General features: G+C 53.1%; 6 protein-coding genes across 6 annotated transcripts; 4 read left to right on the plus strand and 2 right to left on the minus strand.

Moving 5' to 3' along the window:
- Window positions 1-334: 334 nt before the first annotated feature.
- NEUTE1DRAFT_121776 (uncharacterized protein) lies at window positions 335-2,071 on the plus strand (the record flags this gene model as incomplete). Its single annotated transcript, XM_009852155.1, has 3 exons — window positions 335-439; window positions 632-1,295; window positions 1,347-2,071. The coding sequence occupies 3 exons, from the start codon at window positions 335-337 to the stop codon at window positions 1,847-1,849; spliced, it is 1,272 nt and encodes a 423-aa protein (XP_009850457.1).
- Window positions 2,072-2,078: 7 nt separating this feature from the next.
- Window positions 2,079-2,371, minus strand: NEUTE1DRAFT_137160 (uncharacterized protein; the record flags this gene model as incomplete). The annotated part of the gene is made up of 2 exons (XM_009852156.1): window positions 2,079-2,121; window positions 2,184-2,371. 2 exons carry the CDS (start codon window positions 2,369-2,371, stop codon window positions 2,079-2,081), a joined length of 231 nt encoding a protein of 76 aa, XP_009850458.1.
- A 467-nt stretch (window positions 2,372-2,838) lies between these two features.
- Window positions 2,839-3,584, plus strand: NEUTE1DRAFT_121777 (uncharacterized protein; the record flags this gene model as incomplete). Its single annotated transcript, XM_009852157.1, has 2 exons — window positions 2,839-3,443; window positions 3,504-3,584. The coding sequence occupies 2 exons, from the start codon at window positions 2,853-2,855 to the stop codon at window positions 3,582-3,584; spliced, it is 672 nt and encodes a 223-aa protein (XP_009850459.1).
- Window positions 3,585-4,245: 661 nt separating this feature from the next.
- On the plus strand, window positions 4,246-6,827 carry NEUTE1DRAFT_121778 (uncharacterized protein; the record flags this gene model as incomplete). Its single annotated transcript, XM_009852158.1, has 2 exons — window positions 4,246-4,773; window positions 4,823-6,827. The coding sequence occupies 2 exons, from the start codon at window positions 4,345-4,347 to the stop codon at window positions 6,650-6,652; spliced, it is 2,259 nt and encodes a 752-aa protein (XP_009850460.1).
- A 1,707-nt stretch (window positions 6,828-8,534) lies between these two features.
- Window positions 8,535-11,209, plus strand: NEUTE1DRAFT_62127 (uncharacterized protein; the record flags this gene model as incomplete). The annotated part of the gene is made up of 4 exons (XM_009852159.1): window positions 8,535-8,723; window positions 8,779-8,935; window positions 8,989-9,649; window positions 9,716-11,209. The coding sequence occupies 4 exons, from the start codon at window positions 8,542-8,544 to the stop codon at window positions 11,023-11,025; spliced, it is 2,310 nt and encodes a 769-aa protein (XP_009850461.1).
- A 1,191-nt stretch (window positions 11,210-12,400) lies between these two features.
- On the minus strand, window positions 12,401-16,615 carry NEUTE1DRAFT_129311 (uncharacterized protein; the record flags this gene model as incomplete). Its single annotated transcript, XM_009852160.1, has 1 exon — window positions 12,401-16,615. One exon carries the CDS (start codon window positions 16,613-16,615, stop codon window positions 12,605-12,607), a length of 4,011 nt encoding a protein of 1,336 aa, XP_009850462.1.
- Window positions 16,616-18,179: the final 1,564 nt, after the last annotated feature.

Raw genomic sequence — 18,179 nt, forward strand, 5'->3', positions numbered from 1 at the left:
CGAATACCTGAACACCCGAAACCCAACGACGACCACTGTTACTCCTACAAAACCAAAACCGTGAACGACTGAAACAAGGCAACCAAAATTCAACATGGAGCATTAACGGATCAATCAACCTGTTATTACGCGTGGAAGTAGTGAAGGTCAGGCTGCGTGCGGTTTGTTGCTGGTTGCGCAATTGGGACAATACAGAGCAGAGTCTCGTTTCCAGGATCTCAATCAGTCTCGCGAAGACTTCCAGTTTGTGTGACTCGCGAATCAGAGCAGAAGTGAAGGCCAAGGGAAGGGGATCGGACTTTCTTTTCTTCAACATTCCACGCCAATCAATGCAATGGGAATCCAAATCGTCGAGTCCTCGCTAGAACCGCCTCGATCGTCTTTCGCGCAGCGGCAGCAGCAGCAGCAGCAACAATACGGACCATGGCACTACCGCGATGTGCGCTCAAGCAGCCGCCGTTATGGCTGGGGTGAAGGACCGGCGGCGGCGGCGGCGGCGGCCCTCATCTCGAATGCATTTTCCGAGAAGAAGAGGTTTGCTGGGGCCGCGGAGGTGGGGAGCAGCAAGGGCAGCAGCAGCAGCAAGATGGCGGCGGCGTGTCTTTCACTTCCTGCTCTTGTCGTCGAACAGGCCCAGGAAGAGCAACCGGGAACAAGCAGTGCCGTATCAACAGAAGTTCTCCCAGTTCAAGCTTCAGAACCAGCACCAGCACCTGCGACAGCAACAACCTCATCATGGCCATCATTCACCATCCTAATACCTTCTCCCTCTACTTCCCCAATCATCACATTCCCACTTGCTCCCATCAACCCGCCACATCTATCGCATCTTGAGGCACATGTCCTTGCCAGACCCAAAAGCCTCAAACGTTCTCGTCCCTGCACAGACGTAGACGGCCACAACACCGCCCCGCTCCCGTGCAAGAAGCGACGTTTGCGGCTAAACTTCGTCACCTCCCGTCTGTCCCATCCCTTTTCGTTACCCGCTACGCACATCCTTAACCGGGAATCGATCCTCAAGGGAGATAAGAGGCTACGAAGTATAGCGGCGGCAGCGAATAGGAGGATGGCCATGGCTGGATGGGGGTTTGGAGGAGTTGGGGGGCAAAATGGGGGTGGCGGGGGAATGGCGATGGCGATGGGAGGGAATGGGAGTGCGGCATCGTGGTTGAGGAAGATGGCTGTCATGAATCGGTTTAGGATGAGGATGATGGGGGAGGGTTTGGTGAGGGCTCAGCAGGCACAGGCTGTACAGGCACAGGCTGATGAAGTTGGGCAAGGGAGAGGAGGAGGAGGTCCGCCAGCGGTAGCGGGACATGTTGGGGTTGGGGGGACTACCGGAGGAGTACCTATGAAACGAACAGCGCAAGGACATCATGGCTACGGACCCGGAACAAGTCAACAGCCTCCTCCACCCAGGGGCAGTCAAGCTGGTGGGCAACAAGTGCCGGTTCCAGTAATAACAGGGTTTCCCCCGCCGGTGATACACACCACCATCTCCAACTTAGGACCATCAACATCAGCACCATCAACACCACAACGCCTCTCTCCCTCTCCGCCCCTTCACCCACTTCACTCACCAGATCTTCGGCCCACAGACGACCAAGACGATCAAGATTTTGACGACGAAGATGTTGCCTTTCCTACATCAGCGCACGAAAGTCGATATGAAGGCGAAGATGAGGAAGAAGGGCATGAAGTGTATGCGGATTTTGGGGTGTTATTCGGCGGCGGCAGTGAGGAAGATCTCGACGAGGAGGGTAATAGCATGTCTGGCGAGATGAATGGGGAGCAGCAGGAGTGTTTGGGTTTGGACAATTGGGATGGGATTTCTTGGGGGGCTGCGTAGGTCTAACTAGGTGGTGAGCTGGTATGGGTGAGGAGGTTATGGATGGGACGGGGTTGCGGACTGGGCGGCATTGTCATGTTATTTACTACCGCATCACTAAAAATTGGGTGTATCTATCTGCTTTGGGCTTGGGGAGGACATTGTGCTTTTCAGAGCAAGCTTTGCATGTGAGCGGTTACATAAAACAAAACAGAAGAAAGAACATAGGTGGCATTCTTCAGTGATTTGTTTACTTCCAGTTAACGCACCAGGCCAAGGGACCGCCATTGTTGCTGTTGTTCTTTGTCTGGGTTCCTTCCGAAGTTGATTTTCTTCACCCGGCACGTCTACATACTTGGGGAAGATACGCGATCGCGCCCGGGCGGTTACTTCCTTGTGGCGAACATTGTTGTTGTTGGGGGCTCGCGACTCGCCTCCGCCTTGGACAGCAGCAGCTCGCGCGGCTCCGGCCGATGATGTTGATAACGAATAGATGGACTTGGCGAGGGAAGCCGATAACGGACAAGTCCAGGAGAACCTCATGGTGAATATGCTTCGCTTGGAGAAGTCGACAGGAAAGCGATTGATTTCGTGGTGTTTCAGACGTCGCGAATACCGACGGATGTGGCGGGATTGAACTTCGGAGTCGATGGATGGAAGTGAAGCGCAAGGTTACGGGACGATCCGGGCGACTCACCGGGATTCACGGAGGTTCCCCTGAAATATACTGTATGCAGTACAGGGACCCGAGGTTCGGTCCAGTGAGCCGGTACCCCACTGTAGGGAGCTGCCGTGCCCCTGCCGAGCTACAGTATGTTGTGTACCCCACAGCGTATGCGTGGACGTCATGGCAGACGGGATCTACCCCACCTTGGTCTACTGGCTGTCGCTGCTGATACATACAACTTACAAGTGATAAGGGACAACTCCCCATCTAACATCCAGTCTACAGTCTCGTCTCCTACTCTTTATCTCTCTCTCGTCTTCTCCAACTATACCACCACCCACCACAACCACCACCACCATGTCCTCCTCCCACACCCACAGCACCCACCTCAACCCCGAAGCAACCCCCTTCCTCCCCGCCATCACCTCCCTCCCCACCCTCCCCGACGCCGCCCTCATCTCCACTCTCGACCTCCTCTTCGAGCCCTCTCCCGACCTACACGCCCTCGCCCTTCCCACCCTGCGCACCATCTCCTTTTCCTCCTACGACGACCTCATCTCCACCCTCCGCGACGAACTGCTCGCCATCGCTGACGCCGTCGCCCTCGCCGCCGCTGATCCTTCCGTCCCGCAGATAGAAAAGGAAAATATCCAGCGGCCGTTGCATGCGATACTGGGTAGTCATCCGCGACTGGGCGAGCCGAAGAAGGAGAAACTGTCGGCGCAGAGTCAAAAGGAGCAGGCGCATTTGAATTCCGGGGGAAAACAAGGGGAGGAAGAAGTGGTGAAGGAGGAGCTGAGGAGGTTGAATAAGGAATATGAGGACAAGTTTCCGGGGTTGAGGTATGTGGTGTGGGTTAATGGGCGGGGGAGGGTGGAGGTGATGGGGGATATGAAGAGGAGGATTGCGAGGGGGGATTTAAGGGCGGAGGAGAGGGAGGGGATTGAGGTGAGTTGCATTTGCTCGTGGTGCTGTATGAATGGCAAGGCTGACTTTACTTCCCAACAGGCAATGTGCGACATTGCGGCCGATCGAGCGGCCAAGCTCCTCAAGTCTGCACAGGAGGCCGTCGAACATGGCAGCGCTTAAGGGAATTGAACACTTCGAACGCAAGGTATACGGAGGTGGGGACTGCGAATGTCATCCAATTGTACGGTTGGTGCCAGACAAGGCAGGAGGATCAAATGCAGGTCGCTTGGGGGGTGACCTGCATGCTGAGAAGGCTGTCACATCTCAGCCACACCCGTCAACCGGCCGGCAACCCGTTTGTTGGACGAATCTTCGAAGACAATGCAACTACACTCTGCTCGAAGGGGACATTGGCTCCTTATCACGGGAATAAATCGGTAAGCACCCGTGTGGAAAGCAATGGAAGGGCATTCTCGAGGACAAAAAGTGCTGTTTGTTATTCACTTGCTAACCCGTGGTTGAAGAACGCCTAGTGTTCTGCCGGCGCCTAATGCATCACCATGAGCTTCGTCATCTCAGCCTCACCCATTGGCCGGCTGTTTGTTATCGAACGAATCATCGACGGCAACAACATGCACGTAGCCCGCGGGATTCAGCATCAGCATACGGATGCTACGTGAGCGACACCAATAGACAAGTTGTTTGCTCGACGGGCCTCTGACATGACTCTGCCGCCTACTGTTACCCCCACCCAAAGCTCCGTGTACTTGACAGTTTATCTTCATAAATACCTCAGCATGTTTCGCGCAAGCAATGATCCCTTTCGTCCTCACCAGTATCTCCTATATCTACTATCACAATCTCACATACTTGACCTCTCACCGGATTCCTCCTTTTTCCAGCCATCTTTGACTCTACCTCCTCTGATCTACACGTCTTGATGAAACTTAAACGCTCTTTGCTCGAGACCACAACAGCAACTCCTTCTACAATGGGTTCTGAGATCAAGCCCCCTGCCTCAGGCATTCTGACCAGCCCTGATCGTCTCCGCAAGATTGATCAGTTGCGTGAGAAGAACATCGATGTCATCTTGCCGTTGCCTACACTGGTTGCGGTCGGTGACCAAAGCTCTGGCAAGTCTTCGTTGCTCGAGAGCGTCACTGGCATTCCGTTCCCTCGCGGCCAGGAACTCTGCACCCGTTATGCAACCCAAATCACCCACCGTCGCGATCCTGAGGTGCAGATAATCATCACCATTATCCCTGCCCCTCAAAGCACTGAGGCGGAAAAGGCCAGTCTCAGGTCTTACCGCAAGGAGCTTTCCTCGACCACCGAGCTCCGTGATCAATTTGCCAAGATTCTTGATGAGGTAGGCGTCCCACCCTTTACTTTACCAGCTCCCGCTAACCGTTATGCAGGTCAATGTTTACATGAAGATCAAGACGGTCAAGAATCCCGATGGGGAAAAGACCTTTTCCAGAGACATCTTGAAGATTGAAAAATGCGGCCCTACCGAGGACTATCTCACCGTCATCGACGTTCCCGGCATCTTCCGCCTGACCTCCAAAGGACAAACAACAGAGAGTGATCGCAACCTTGTTCGAGACATGGTCACCGGCTTTATCAAGGACAAACGGACCATCATCCTCGCCGTCTTACCTGCCAATGTGGATGTGATGACGCAGGAGATTTTGGCTCTGGCCGAACAATACGATCCGGATGGAGAGCGCACCCTCGGTGTCCTCACCAAGCCTGATTTGGTCATTGAGCGCAGCGCCAAGGAGGCTGTTTGCAATCTCGTCGCTGGAAGGAAGAAAGCCCTCAACCTCGGCTACTACCTTGTCAAGAACCGTGGTGGTGACGACAACGATGACTCTAAAGATGACTCGGGTATTCGCCGGAAAGAAAGAGATCTCTTCCAGCAGAGTCCTTGGTGTAACTTGCCGCAAGAGCGCGTGGGAGTTGCAGCACTTCGTGAGAGGCTCCAGGATCTTCTGGGTGAGATCACGGACAAGGCGTATCCTGAACTTCGCTCGGAAGCGCGCAAGAAGCTCGCCGAGGCTCGGGAACAACAAGATGCTCTTGGCCCTCCCCGGCAGACGGAGCGTGAACAGCAACAATACCTCGCCCAGATCGCCGCCAAGTTCCAGCGAATCGTTCGTGCAGCTCTCGAAGCCAACTACTCCACTCATTCAGCGTTTGATGAACACGGCTTGAGGCTTATTACTCAAGTAGTAAGCATCATAGACACGTTCAATAACCGAATGAGACAAAAGGGTCATACCTACTCCTTTGTCAAGGTGGAAACAGAGCCTTCAGGCGATGCAGCAGCGGACAAAGCGGATGACAGTGAAGAAGAAGAAGATGCTTCAGAGCACGGTGTAGACAAGAACACCACAACCAACGCGAAGGAAGTTCGCCAAGCATTTCCGGAGTTGGAGAGCATTATTCACATGGTGGAGGAACCGAGTGCTGAATTCACCGTTCTACAAGATAATAGTAACTGGATCCGGAACATGTACAACGAATCTCGTGGTATCGAACTCGGCACCTTCAGTCCCATCATCCTTGCCAGCGCTTTCCGGGACCAGACTACGAAATGGAGCCTAATGACGGAGCACCATGTCAGCGATATCATTCTAAGCATCCACAAGTTTATCCTTAGCATCCTTAAACTTGTTTGCTCGGATGGCAAGCTCTTCGAGGCCATCAAATCCATCATTATGGATGATCTACTGGCGAGGTATGCGAGCGGTATGGACTATGCCAAGTTTCTGGTCCAGGTGGAACGAGAGAAGAAGCCCTACACCGTCAATCACTATTTCAGCAGCAACCTCCAGAAAGCTCGCGGGGATCGGATCTCGGAGGCCCTGAAGGGGAAGCGCATACATGACAATCGCTGTCACGCACCTGCCGCCTACGTAGTCAAGTTCGACCACGTCAAGTCGGCCATCACCAACAAGAGCAACCAGGAGCACGCCCAAGAGGACATCCACGACATCCTCAAGAGCTACTACAAAGTGTCTCGCAAGCGCTTTGTCGACAACGTTTGGCTGTATGCGGTTGATCATCACTTGCTTTCTGGACCCAACAGTCCCTTGACACTCTTTTCGGAACAGTGGGTGTTGGGATTGGATGAGGACTCGTTGAATGCTATTGCGGGCGAATCTCGTAGTACTAGAGATAAACGGAAGGAGTTGACCAAGAAGATTGCGGATTTGGAGGAGGCGTTGAGGATTTTGAAGTAGATGGTGTTGGTACTGCTTTTTGTCATGTTTCTGTGTCGTTTAGTTTGTTGTACAGATGGTTCATGTCGTTTCGTCATCTTTAGTTCAAGTGTATATCATCACGGATTAGCTCGACCCGCGTGTACTGAATGAAGTAGATACTTTGCTCATAAGATGTCATTTCCCCGTTTCACCGCAATAGCTCATGAGTTTTGTCGCCTGCAGCCTAACGTACGGTACCACGACGCCGCGGTGAACGCTTATGGCTCACCGAAATCTCAACCTGGGTACCTACACTAGGATCTAGGTACGTCGACTTGTCACTTGCCACTTGTCACTTGTCACTTGTCACTTACTTGTGTGTCCCAAAGAGGGAAACCAAATGCGGTATTCGGTATCCCCATTCGAAATTCGAAGCAAGACGGGGCAGTGCCGGCCGCGGTATGTGTCTTTCTTGCTTGTGCGCAGCTGTGCTGCTTACCTTATGCGCGTTATCGTTGTGCTACCTACCCAGTCGGATAATGCGATTCTACCTACTACTCGGAACTGATAGAAGTGCAGTTGTCACGGTTGTTATCTGTGGACGAATCGGGCAGGGCAGAGGGTGTGTGGGAGGATGTGCGGCAGGGCCGGGGTACTATACACTGTACTTTACTGTATACTAGAGGTAAGTACAATCTGATGCATGGGACTATGGGACGTGGAATTGAGGTGTTCCTGTCTGTTCCTGGAGATGAGAGGAGATGGAATAAGATGAGATGAGGAATGGTAAGCTGCAAGCTGCAATGCACTCCCCGGCTTTTTCTACGTGACACAACCGTAAGGCAACGGGAGCCCTATTTAAAGGGTAGGAAGTACCGAACGACGGAGGGTTGATCTGCCTCGGGGTTTTGCGTATCTTGAATGGTTGGATCAAGGATCAATCATCCCCGCGTTCGTGAGGCGGGACCGTGTGATATGTGACATGACATGGAAAATGAGACATGTTAAGCCGTTCTTACTTCCTTTTGCTGTGTTCGTTGGACTTTGGAATTACGTGGGGTTGGAACTGCCGACATACATACGAACAGCCTGAAATGGCCAACACCAGCCACGATGGATCTTTTCATGCAAACCAACGTCGACTTGAATGCTCTGTCGTTGTTCCTCTTTCTATTCAGCGGAAGACACCGATGATGACAGCATGCAGCTACATACTGGTGAGACTGGGGAACTTTATGGGGCAGATGGGGTAACACGGCATGGAAAGGCTCTGAGGCTGAAGGCCCCACTGAAGCGGCAGTGCCCGCCACATGATGCGGATCCTCTACCCAAAGGGGACCCGCTCCCTCGTCAGCCACGGGTTCTGTCAGTTGGTTGGTTGATGGTTTTTGACCAACCGCACTTGCCTACGGAACTACACTGCTAGCTAGTACTATACTAGTGTATAAATCTTCAGCGAAACCCAAGCCCTGCCAAGAAATCAACCACCGGCCGCCGAGAAGAGACGGTGGGAAACGGTGTACGTACAAATCCATCACCGCAGCAGCGCTTGGTGGCTTTCTATGGCTCGAAGGGTGCCTAGCGCCGCCGTACCTATGCACTGTTGATCCTTCCATAGCGAACGAAAGTCTCTTCACTGACGATTTTAGCGATTTAGCGGTCCAGTGATCATGGCAACAGCCCACCAACGGCAGCCGGGGCCCGGGGTAGGGCAGCAGCGGTCTGACCCTTACTTTCACTTCCCCATTCTTGTTGAGGGTCTCATCCGACAGGCTGACGACGGATCGATGTCTACACCGAACTTCGTCATACCTCTTACACTGCCCGAGTTTACTGAGTAGGGTTACTTAAAAGGCGGGACGGTCCGTTATCTTTGTGCAGGTTTGGAAGCTTCTTTGAAACCTTGACTCAACGATAGGTACTTCACCATGGCGAACCAAAACGGCCAAACAGACCAGCAACTGCGTCCTCCCACACCGGACTACATCACAATGGGGGGTGACGATGATGGAATGGAGACGCCCCGCCTACAGGAAGGCATAAAAGCAAAGCCAAAGCGCATCATAGTCTGCTGTGATGGAACGTGGATGGACTCACTAGGGAAGAGGGGGTGAGTGTTTAGTTTCATGTACTCTTCAGCCCGAGCAGTGCTGACACTTAAACAGAGAAGAACCACCATCAAACGTCACCCGCATCTCACGCGTTCTGCGCCGGACATGCTACGACGGAACTCACCAAGTCATCGCCTACGTCCCCGGCGTGGGCACAAGTAACAAGCTGGATTCCATTACCGGCGGCGCCTTTGGTATGGGACTGGATCAGGTACATCCATCCCCCTTCTCCTCTCATCCCATCTCACCACTAACACACCCCAGGACATCCGCGAAGTCTACAATTTCATCTGCACCAACTACGTCGACGGCGACGAAATCTTCCTCATTGGCTTCTCCCGAGGCGCCTTCACCGCCCGTTCCACCGCCGACATGATCGCCTCTCTTGGCATCCTCATGCCCGACGGTCTCGACCGCTTCTACTCCATCTTTCACGACTACATGTACATGGGCACCCCCTCACGGAACAAGACCGAGTTCGTCGTGCCCAACCTGCCCGAGTACAAAGGGCAAAAAGGCCAGGCCAAGATCGAGTGGGAGGCAGAGCGCATGAAGACGTACAAGGAGCAGTTGATCGAGCTGGGCTACACGCGGGACAAGTTCAGCGACAAGAAGACGGACATCACCATCAAGGCGCTGGGAGTGTGGGATACCGTTGGCGCTTTGGGGATCCCGCCTGCGCCCGTGATTGGAGTCAGGGGGTCGTCTAACCAGTGGGCTTTCACTCACACGCAGATCTCCGATAAGGTGGAGCATGCTTTCCAGGCTTTGGCGCTGGATGAGCCCAGGTATGCGTTCCGCCCGGCCTTGTGGGAGCGGTTACCGGGTAGCAAGACGAATCTGAAGCAGGTGTGGTTCCCAGGGACGCATGCGAATGTTGGAGGGGGGTGGTATGATCAGCAGATTGCTGATATTACGCTTGCTTGTGAGTTTTTTTTTCCCCCCCTTCTATTCTACCCTTTCCGACACCATACTGACTCCCGAGAAAAAGGGATGTGCGACCAACTCTCGACCCTGGGCGTCGAATTCAACCTCAAAAGGATGCACTCCATCTTCCTCGACTCCCTCCGCTACTCCGCCGCCCACCCCTTCCCTTACTCCCCGCCTTCCTTCACCCAAGCCCTCCTCACCAAAGGCAAATCCACCATCTCCAAACTTCTCACCATCGGCAAACCCTCCTCTTTATCCCCGCGCCCCTCCTCCATTTCAATTCCATCCCCCATTTCCCCCCGCCAATCCACCTCCACCACTTCCTCTTCCATCTCTTCCTACTCTCACACCAAATCCCATTCCCACTCCAAATCGCACTCCCTCTCCACCCCAACCAACACAAAAGGCACACCCGCCCTCCCCTGGGCCCTCCCCCCCATCTTCCACCCTCCCCCCTCTTCGTGCTCAACAGGTCCCTTCTTCCACGACTCCAAAGAATGCACCCCCCTACACATCCACTCCCACCCCCCTCTCGCCTCCACCCCTTCCGCCCTCCTCTCTCTCGGCGCCCGTCCCTGGGGCCTAGGAACCCTTCGCAACCCAGCCAATACAAGTCTAGCTACCCTAGCGGGGCGCACCGTTCGGCGCCCTGGACTCTTTTTGCGGGTCGACGAGGACAGCAATACCGATACGCCTTTTCCGCTTTTATCCACCGGGGAAACAATACATTCGTCTGTGAGGGTACGCTTGACGTGTGGTGGACTAGGGCCGGATGATAAGGATGTTTGGGGGTGTGATGCTTTGTTGAAGGGACAAGACGGGAAGCCGTTGTGGAAGTTGGAACGGGGGTGGGGAGTCGGCAAGGAGGAACAAGCAAAAATAGAGGGGTTTGTGCCTAGGGAGGTGGGGGTTTGGGGGATTGAGGCGAAAGGAGGCAGGAAGAGGAGTGGGTCAAGGGTATACCCCACGGAAGGATTATACCAAGTCAAAAAAGAGGAAATGGCGTGGCGGTGGGTTTATATAGGGGATGAAAAGTCGGTGCAGACGGGAACGGGAAGTGGGAAGATTGTGTTTGGCAAGGGAGTGCGGTTCCCGGATCGAAAGGTGTTGGCGGAGGAGCCGGTGGTGGGGTATTGGGAGCGGTATCTTTTGGGCATGTTGACTGCGCCGGGTGAGAGGGATGTGTGGCGGTGGGCGGCGGAGAGGGGGATGGAGAGGGAGAATTTGAAGGGTGGTGGTGGTGGTGAGGAAGGGGTGTTGGCGGAGGTTAGTACGAATGAGAGATTGAATGGGAGGATAAAGAGTATCAGTAATGGGACGGGAAATGCAAGTGCCAAGGGACATACCAAGGCTGCGCATAGTGTTGGTTAGGGACAGGGACATTGTGGCGAGCTGTGCTGGTAGCTTGGTGATGGCGTGGGGAGATCTTACCTACTGCTTTTTGAGCATCGGATTATGATTTATGGCTAGCCTGGTGTTTAGGGAGTTTTTCCGGTTCTCTGCGTTCAGTCATGGATATTTCATGGAAGAAACGATATAGTCATTTTTGGCTAGTGAAGGAAGGATGAAAGAAGAAAGGTCGTAAGACAAAGTAGTTCTAATAACGTAATGTCAAATAATCATTTCACAAGCCCTCGTGAACGACGAGTCGACGGACGACATACATGGACGAAGACAGACTCCCCCCTCATAGGATGTATATACAGTCCAGTACTAGTTTGTTTGTTAGCTCGAGACCTCGTGTCAACTTTCCTATGCGTTTTCATGGCTAACTAATGTATGATCTTACCGTGGGCACGCCATCTCTAATATTCAAAATACCTAATTAAATCCAACTAATACCTTTTAATTAATCTATATAACCTTTAGGACTATTCGAAATAGATTTTTTGTCCAGTACACTATATTTATTGTACAGCAGGAGTGCCTAGTGTACCAAGCTAACAATCAAACCAGCATTGGACTATATATCTAGGAAGGTCGTCAATCATGTTCAACATGTAACAGTCCACTCCTGCCAGGTTCGCTCATGTCGTTCGTTAGGTACCTAGCTAGCTTGAGACCTCCATCCAATTATTGAAGCTCCCCTACCTATCTCTAGACTAGGCATTTCCATGTCCAAGTGAGTCAGTCAGTCAGTCGGATTGTACCTACCTACCTAGCTAGCCTAGGTAGGTAGGTATTCATCTTCGTCCTTGAGGTTTAGGATGGACAACTTGGGATATGCCATATAGATCCTGTTTTTGGTATGCCATACCAGGGGTACGTACCAAGCTAAAGAACGAACGAACAAAGGAACCAGTATTGACTTGTATTGTTCTTGAGTGGGTGATGGAATGATACTGTGGGGATTGGATGGAGCTCGTCAGTCGAGCTCGGCCACTTAATTCTTTTTTTTTTTTCTTTTTTTTTTTTTCTTCCGTACTTCACGGGTGTGATGGGGGCACCACGACCGAATTGATTGATGAAGTACAGTATCCAGTAAGCACACTTTTAGTCTACACTTAGATCGATGACCTCTCTGATGCATACATATATGAACGAACCCATCAAGCAAGCAAACTAACAAACAAGTATAAACTCTTACGTGATCCCAAATAGCGAGCGACATTATCTTCATTAAATAACAACTTATCCAACTGTCCCTTGTTCTGCTTACACTTAGGTAAACCACAAAATTGTAGAAAGCCAAATGGATGTATAAGGACTCCACTGAATGTAAAGCCCACTGTAGAAGCCTCTAGATGTGAAGATATTGGACTTAAATAGAATACAATAAAATGAAAACATATTGTACACATTTTATACATAACCCCCATCGACCAATGTAGCCCGTATTCGTCCCCTTCTTCTATTCACTTCATTAAGAAGACTATTTTTCTCTAGCCTGTGACGCCGTCTCCTCCTCGCTTTTCACATCCTTAGTCTCAGCTGCGGGGTTCCAATCCTCCTACAGCTTGTCCTTCAGTTCGTCTTTCGGCTCGTCCTTCGGCTCCCCCTTCAACTCGTCCTTCACTCCCTCAACCACATCCTCCTTGAAACCCTCCTTCGCATCCTCGTTCAGCTCGTCTTTTAGCTCGTCTTTGAGCTCGTACTTCAACTCGTCCTTCACTTCCTCCTTCAAACCCTCCTTTAGATCCTCATCCATATCCTCCCTCGTATCCACAACTGGCTGCGTCCTTCGGGAGACGTAAAGAGCAAGATTCGTCAGAGCCCTCCCCCGCGGGGGTCTCGGCGTCGGAACGAACAGTGATGGGGTCTTCTCATCTGAATGCATCTCCTGAGTGGTTGCCTCTTCCTCGGGAGCATCTTGAACGGGTGTGCTTTCAAGCACATCGTTCTGATCAGCGGTACCATTGACGAGGTCCGATGACATGGCCGTCTCTTCCGTACTATCCTCTTGGATGGCGACAGTCTCAGAGTCGGCTAACGCAGCAGTGGAGGAGGAGGTCTCGGTGTCGCAAGGTTCGACGGAGGTCTCAGGTGTAGCGACCTCTCCGGCAGCGGCCTCTCCGGCAGGAGTAACCTCATCAGAAACCTCGGGAGCAGTGGTGACCTCGGGCATAGCCTCCTCAAGTGCCTCCTCCATGGTGAGAAACGACTTCATAGCTGCCTCCTTAGGATTAAAGGAAGAAGCACCCTTGATGTCAGCGTCAACGGCCTCCTCAATACTGGACCTCCAGCCCTCGGCCTCGGCCTCGGTGAGCTCCATGTTGGTATCGACTTCAACGTCGGTAATCTCGACGTGACTGGACGGGTCATCGGTGGCAGCTTCTTCTGTGTGGCCGATCTTGACAAAGGTGACGGACCGAGCCGGGTTGAGTCTTCTCAGCTTTTTCAAGATCTTTGCTATCCTTTGCCTTCTCACTGTGAGGATTTCGATCTTTGCCGCGTTTTCTTTCTTCTTTATAGCCAACTCGGCCAGTGCCTTTATCCCAATGCTGAGCGCAGCTTCATTGTCGACGACGTTATCGGCGGCGGCGGCGGCGGCGGCGGCGATGGGTTCGAGTTCGTTTTTGTTTTCGTCCACCTCCTCGTTTTTTCCCACCAGTTGATGTTCCGCCCCTTTCGCTTTCTCCTTCTCCATCTCCAGCCTTCCGTTTTTCTCCCATAACACTTTCATCTCCTTCACTATCCTGACTCTCTCATCCTTTAACGGTTTCAACTCGCTATCAATTGTCATTCTCTGCCTAGCGCACTTCTTCTCGAATGCGATTCTCCGCTTCATGTCCTTCTTCATGAGATTCATGAGACCTTCCTTGCGCAGAGCGTCGTATTCATCCATTAAATTGTTGAACATGGTCTCATCATCAGCTGCTGTCGTGCGAGGGCTTTCTTCGGCGTCAACTTGCTCCACCTTTTCCCCTTCCTGCTCCGCCTTTGTCGCCTTCACCGCCGCAGCCGCCATCTCCTTCATCGCCCGCTGCTTGAAATCTTCCAAGGGTAGCTTTTTCTTCTTCTCCAACATTTCGAAGAACCCGCTGGTAGTCATGTGGTAGCCGTCTGGGCCCCAGTCACCGCTTTCGGACTCGCTCATAGCCTCGTCATACCACTCTCCTTCCTCTGGTAGAGAGGGTGTAGATTCTGGCCTAAATCGTTCCTCCTCGGCAGACATGCTCGTGGCATTGGCGTGCGCATCAACATCGGCGTTGGCCTGCTCGCGTTCGAGTTCGCGCTCCTCTCTTCGTAAATCCTGAGTCAAGGCGTTCCTGATGATGGATCTGTACGCGTAGGACGATTTGGTCAAACCAGGTGGTCCAAAACCGGTTTTCTCGTCCGGTTGCTCGCCATGCCGCTGACGCTCATACGGTTCAAGCTTTTCCTGTGGCCCTCCCTGCTCATCAGCCGATGGAAGAGGCGAACCCACGCCACCAAGCTCCCTCTTCCGTTCCGACAGATTCATAAACGGAAACCTGTCGGTCTTCATTCTCCACGCATGCTTGCTCAACAAAAACTGCATCTTCCCCAGCACCATGTCCGCTCTCGACTCGCGCACCGCCTCCAGCCTTAGCTGCATCTCCGCGTTCCTCTTTTCCACCTCCGCGGCCATCTTTTCTGCCACCTCGACGAGCGGCGGGAGTTCGGCCTCGAGCCTGGCCTCCTCGTCTGCCTGAATAGCAACCGATAACGCCTCCAACAGGCTTTCTATGTCCTTCTCGAACATGATGCACGCGGCCCAGTGCTCCTGGGAGGAGGCCGAGACCTGTCGGTCGGCCAGTAGATTCCGGACACGTTGGATGGCGGCCTTGTCAGCCACGATCTGGCGGTACAGTTCATACGTACGGCCTTTCTTGAGGCTTTCGGCCCGGCGGGTCTTCACGGCCGTCAAGATGCGGTTGATCTCGGAGGAGAGCCGCTCGATGTCCTGCTGAAGGCGGCGGTCGCGGAACAGGCGAGCGAGCTCGGCGGCGCGGCGGAGTATTTTGGGCAGCGCCATGGGGTTGAGGGGCCTAGGATGGACTGCCTGGTTGCGGATGTCTTTGAGGGTGAAAAGGTGGTTGTTCACGTAGATGACGCGGCGGCGCGCGGGCACAGCCGTTTCAAACGTGGAGCCCGTGTCGAAGGCGAAGACATGGTCGGCATCGGTCTGGAGCAGCTCGCTGAAGATCTTGTGCCACGTGCTCAACTCGACGGCTTCGGGGCAGTCCCAATTTTGCTCGACCAGGTGATGGGGGATGTGTACGAGGGCAAATTGGTAGCAACACTCCTCGAACAGCTTGTGGAGCGTCAACATGACGGTTGTGGTTACTTTGAAGGGGAAGGCGATCATGGGGTAGTGGTCGGCCAGGGAATCCTTGAGCTGGATGGGCTTTGTTTTGGCGGTCGCCTCATTGAGTCTGATGGTCGGGCGGTGGTAGGGCTTAGACGATTCGAGGTTTTGAACGCGCTCGGGCTTTTCCTTATACTCTTCGATGGGTGCAGGTTGCTCTCTGATGCTTTCCATATCAACGTCCTGCCCTGCCTCGTCCTCCTTCTCTATCGGTTGCTCTATCTCTTTGTTTCCTGACTGCTCGACTGGCGTCGCTTCCATTTCTGTTTCTGCTTTGCTTGATCGTTTGCGTTTGTCTGCAGCGATCGAGGCGGCGAAGAGTTGCTTAGCTTTCATGAATACCATTTCGCGATACGTTTGTATCTCATCAAGGGCACCAAGCATCCACTCATAGTCCTTCCCCTTGATTTCCGCTTGGTTGCGCTGCTCTGGAGATGGTGTGTTGAGGAAGATGCCTGATGACACTAGAACTGCCTCGTCGGCCTCGCGAAACTCTTTTTTTCGCGCCAAAAGCGCGGCTTCAAGGTTTCTGACGTGCTCGGCTTTGAGTTCTACATCCTGGGCATCCGCGGCTTCAGCCTGTGCAAGGTCTAGCTCCCTTTGCGCCTTATCTAATTTGACCTGGGCCTCCTCCAGGGCTTCCCGGGCCCGTACTGCAGATTCGGTAACGTCCACGACGGCGCTACGACAAACTGCAAAGCTTCTGTAGTCGATTGTCTGGTCCTTGATTTGTACGTGGAAGCAAGATATCATAACGTACGAGCGGGCCAGGGCTTGGATCGCCTTTTGACGATCTTTTTGAGACTTGTTGGTATCAGTGAGGCACCTCAGAGCGTCCCTTGTAGCCTTTCGGAGAAATCGCCACTTTTTCGCCCTAACCTTCAAATTTTTTAAGCCGGTGTATGTGAGGCGTCTAGAAAGAGACATGATTTCCATGTCGTCCTCTGGAGTTTGGGGTGGCAAGCAGGACGGAGCTTGACGGGCCAGACGGTCTGCTTGTTCCGAGTCCGTCGCGGCCGGCTGTGGAGCAGAGGAAGCCGTGGTTGGGCGGAAGAACTGGCGGTGGTGAGGGTGAGTGCGGATTTGATGAAGAGGATGGCGGACGATGACGGCCGACTTGAATGTGACCCATGATGCTGGTCGTCGTGCGCATGCAGTCGCCACCACGCGGCAGAGGTTCGAGGCAACCATTGTCACGGCGGCATGTCCGGTATCCAGGACATGATGGACTGGAGTTTGTTCAGGATGGAGCGCTTGTCATGAATCGACAGATGGGTGGATGTATCGAAGTGAGTGGTCGCTGATGAGATGTGAAGTGAAGCGAAGCCGTGGCAGCAGCATTCAATTGATGGCAGGCAAACTGAATTGACGAATCAGACTGGAAGTTAACTGCCCCGCCGGGAAAAGCGGTGATATGTGGCTAGTGGCATCTGTACAGGGAACTGTAGTGACTGCGGAAATTTATTGGCGCGCTTGATGAAAATTATGTACACGTGCAGCTCATCGCACAGTTCGCCTTATCTGCATTGCGGCTGATGCTACCACTCGCGACCAAAAGGCCAAAGTCGCATTGGACACTCGTCGATTTTACAGCATTTTCAAGCTCTTGCATTGATTCAACCTTTCCAACCGGAAGTTCGCACCTTCAATCCATTCTCCCCAATTTGTAGCATTATCTGGGGTGCTTGGTGACTGTGCAAAAAGGCGGGGATACATCGATGAGCACCAAGGGAAGGAAGGGGCTTACAGGGGCTTACAGTGCGTGTAAAACCTGTAAATTTTTCCAGCACCCCACGACAGCAGTTCTGGTGGCATCCTTGGTAGCCCCGGCCCTCCATAAAGGGGGAAGGAACGATCAGTAGAAGAGACAAATGTGACTGCCCACACTACGTCGATTCTTTGTCGCTCTGACCTGGAAAAACAGACATGTTCATAATACAAGCATGAAATCTGCACTGATAAGACTCCCGTCGATTTCCGTCATCAAGGCAGATCCCTCTGCTCCTTCTGTTGGAACTGGGAAGCCGGGCCGTCAATCAGTCACGAGCTACAAGGGTCAAAACATCGCGACATGGGGGTGAGACATCTCGAGTTGTTGACTTGACGCCTGCGACAGAGGTATACTTCGATGCGTACCTGTAGTTATCAGATGTCCTTTTGTCTCCGTAGCTGGCCGACTCGAAATTCTGCTTGCGGCTGGCGCTGATGCCACGGCTGACAAGAGGGTCGAAACCCGTTCAGCGTAGTAGTGCCACTATCCGAGACAGAGTTGTTATCCTTTCCGATACAGGAGGAGTGTTATTTGCGACGGACTTGCCATCCGCCCTCCAGGTAGAAGAAGCATCAGCATAATTCAGCAGAAACTGGTTCAAGCTCAAATCCCCCCATCTCCTCCTCCAGTCCACATCCGGAATCGTGCACTCTTTCCTGTCCACCACCTGAGTGCTCTCCATCCTGCACCCCGTATGCTTGCACTGCCCGACCAAAGTTCACCGGATCGTTGCGGTACCTGGCGCCTATCGCGCACCTTCTCCTTGGTTGGTGTCCTGCCACCAGTTTCCATACTTCTGACAACACCTCCACCGTCATTGCAAACTTGCCTTTCCTGCCCCTCCACATCTTCTGTCGCCGCAGGAGTATGGCCGTCCGCACGACAGGCGGTACCCCCGTCTTGGCCTTTGGGGTTCCTTCTCATACAAGAAAAATTGGACCGCGTTCGGCGGGCCGTGCGCTCATTCGGTCGCAGTGCTATATT

The sequence above is a fragment of the Neurospora tetrasperma genome (genome assembly GCF_000213175.1).
Source record: "Neurospora tetrasperma FGSC 2508 unplaced genomic scaffold NEUTE1scaffold_3, whole genome shotgun sequence".
In the NCBI taxonomy this organism is placed as follows: Eukaryota; Fungi; Ascomycota; class Sordariomycetes; order Sordariales; family Sordariaceae; genus Neurospora; species Neurospora tetrasperma.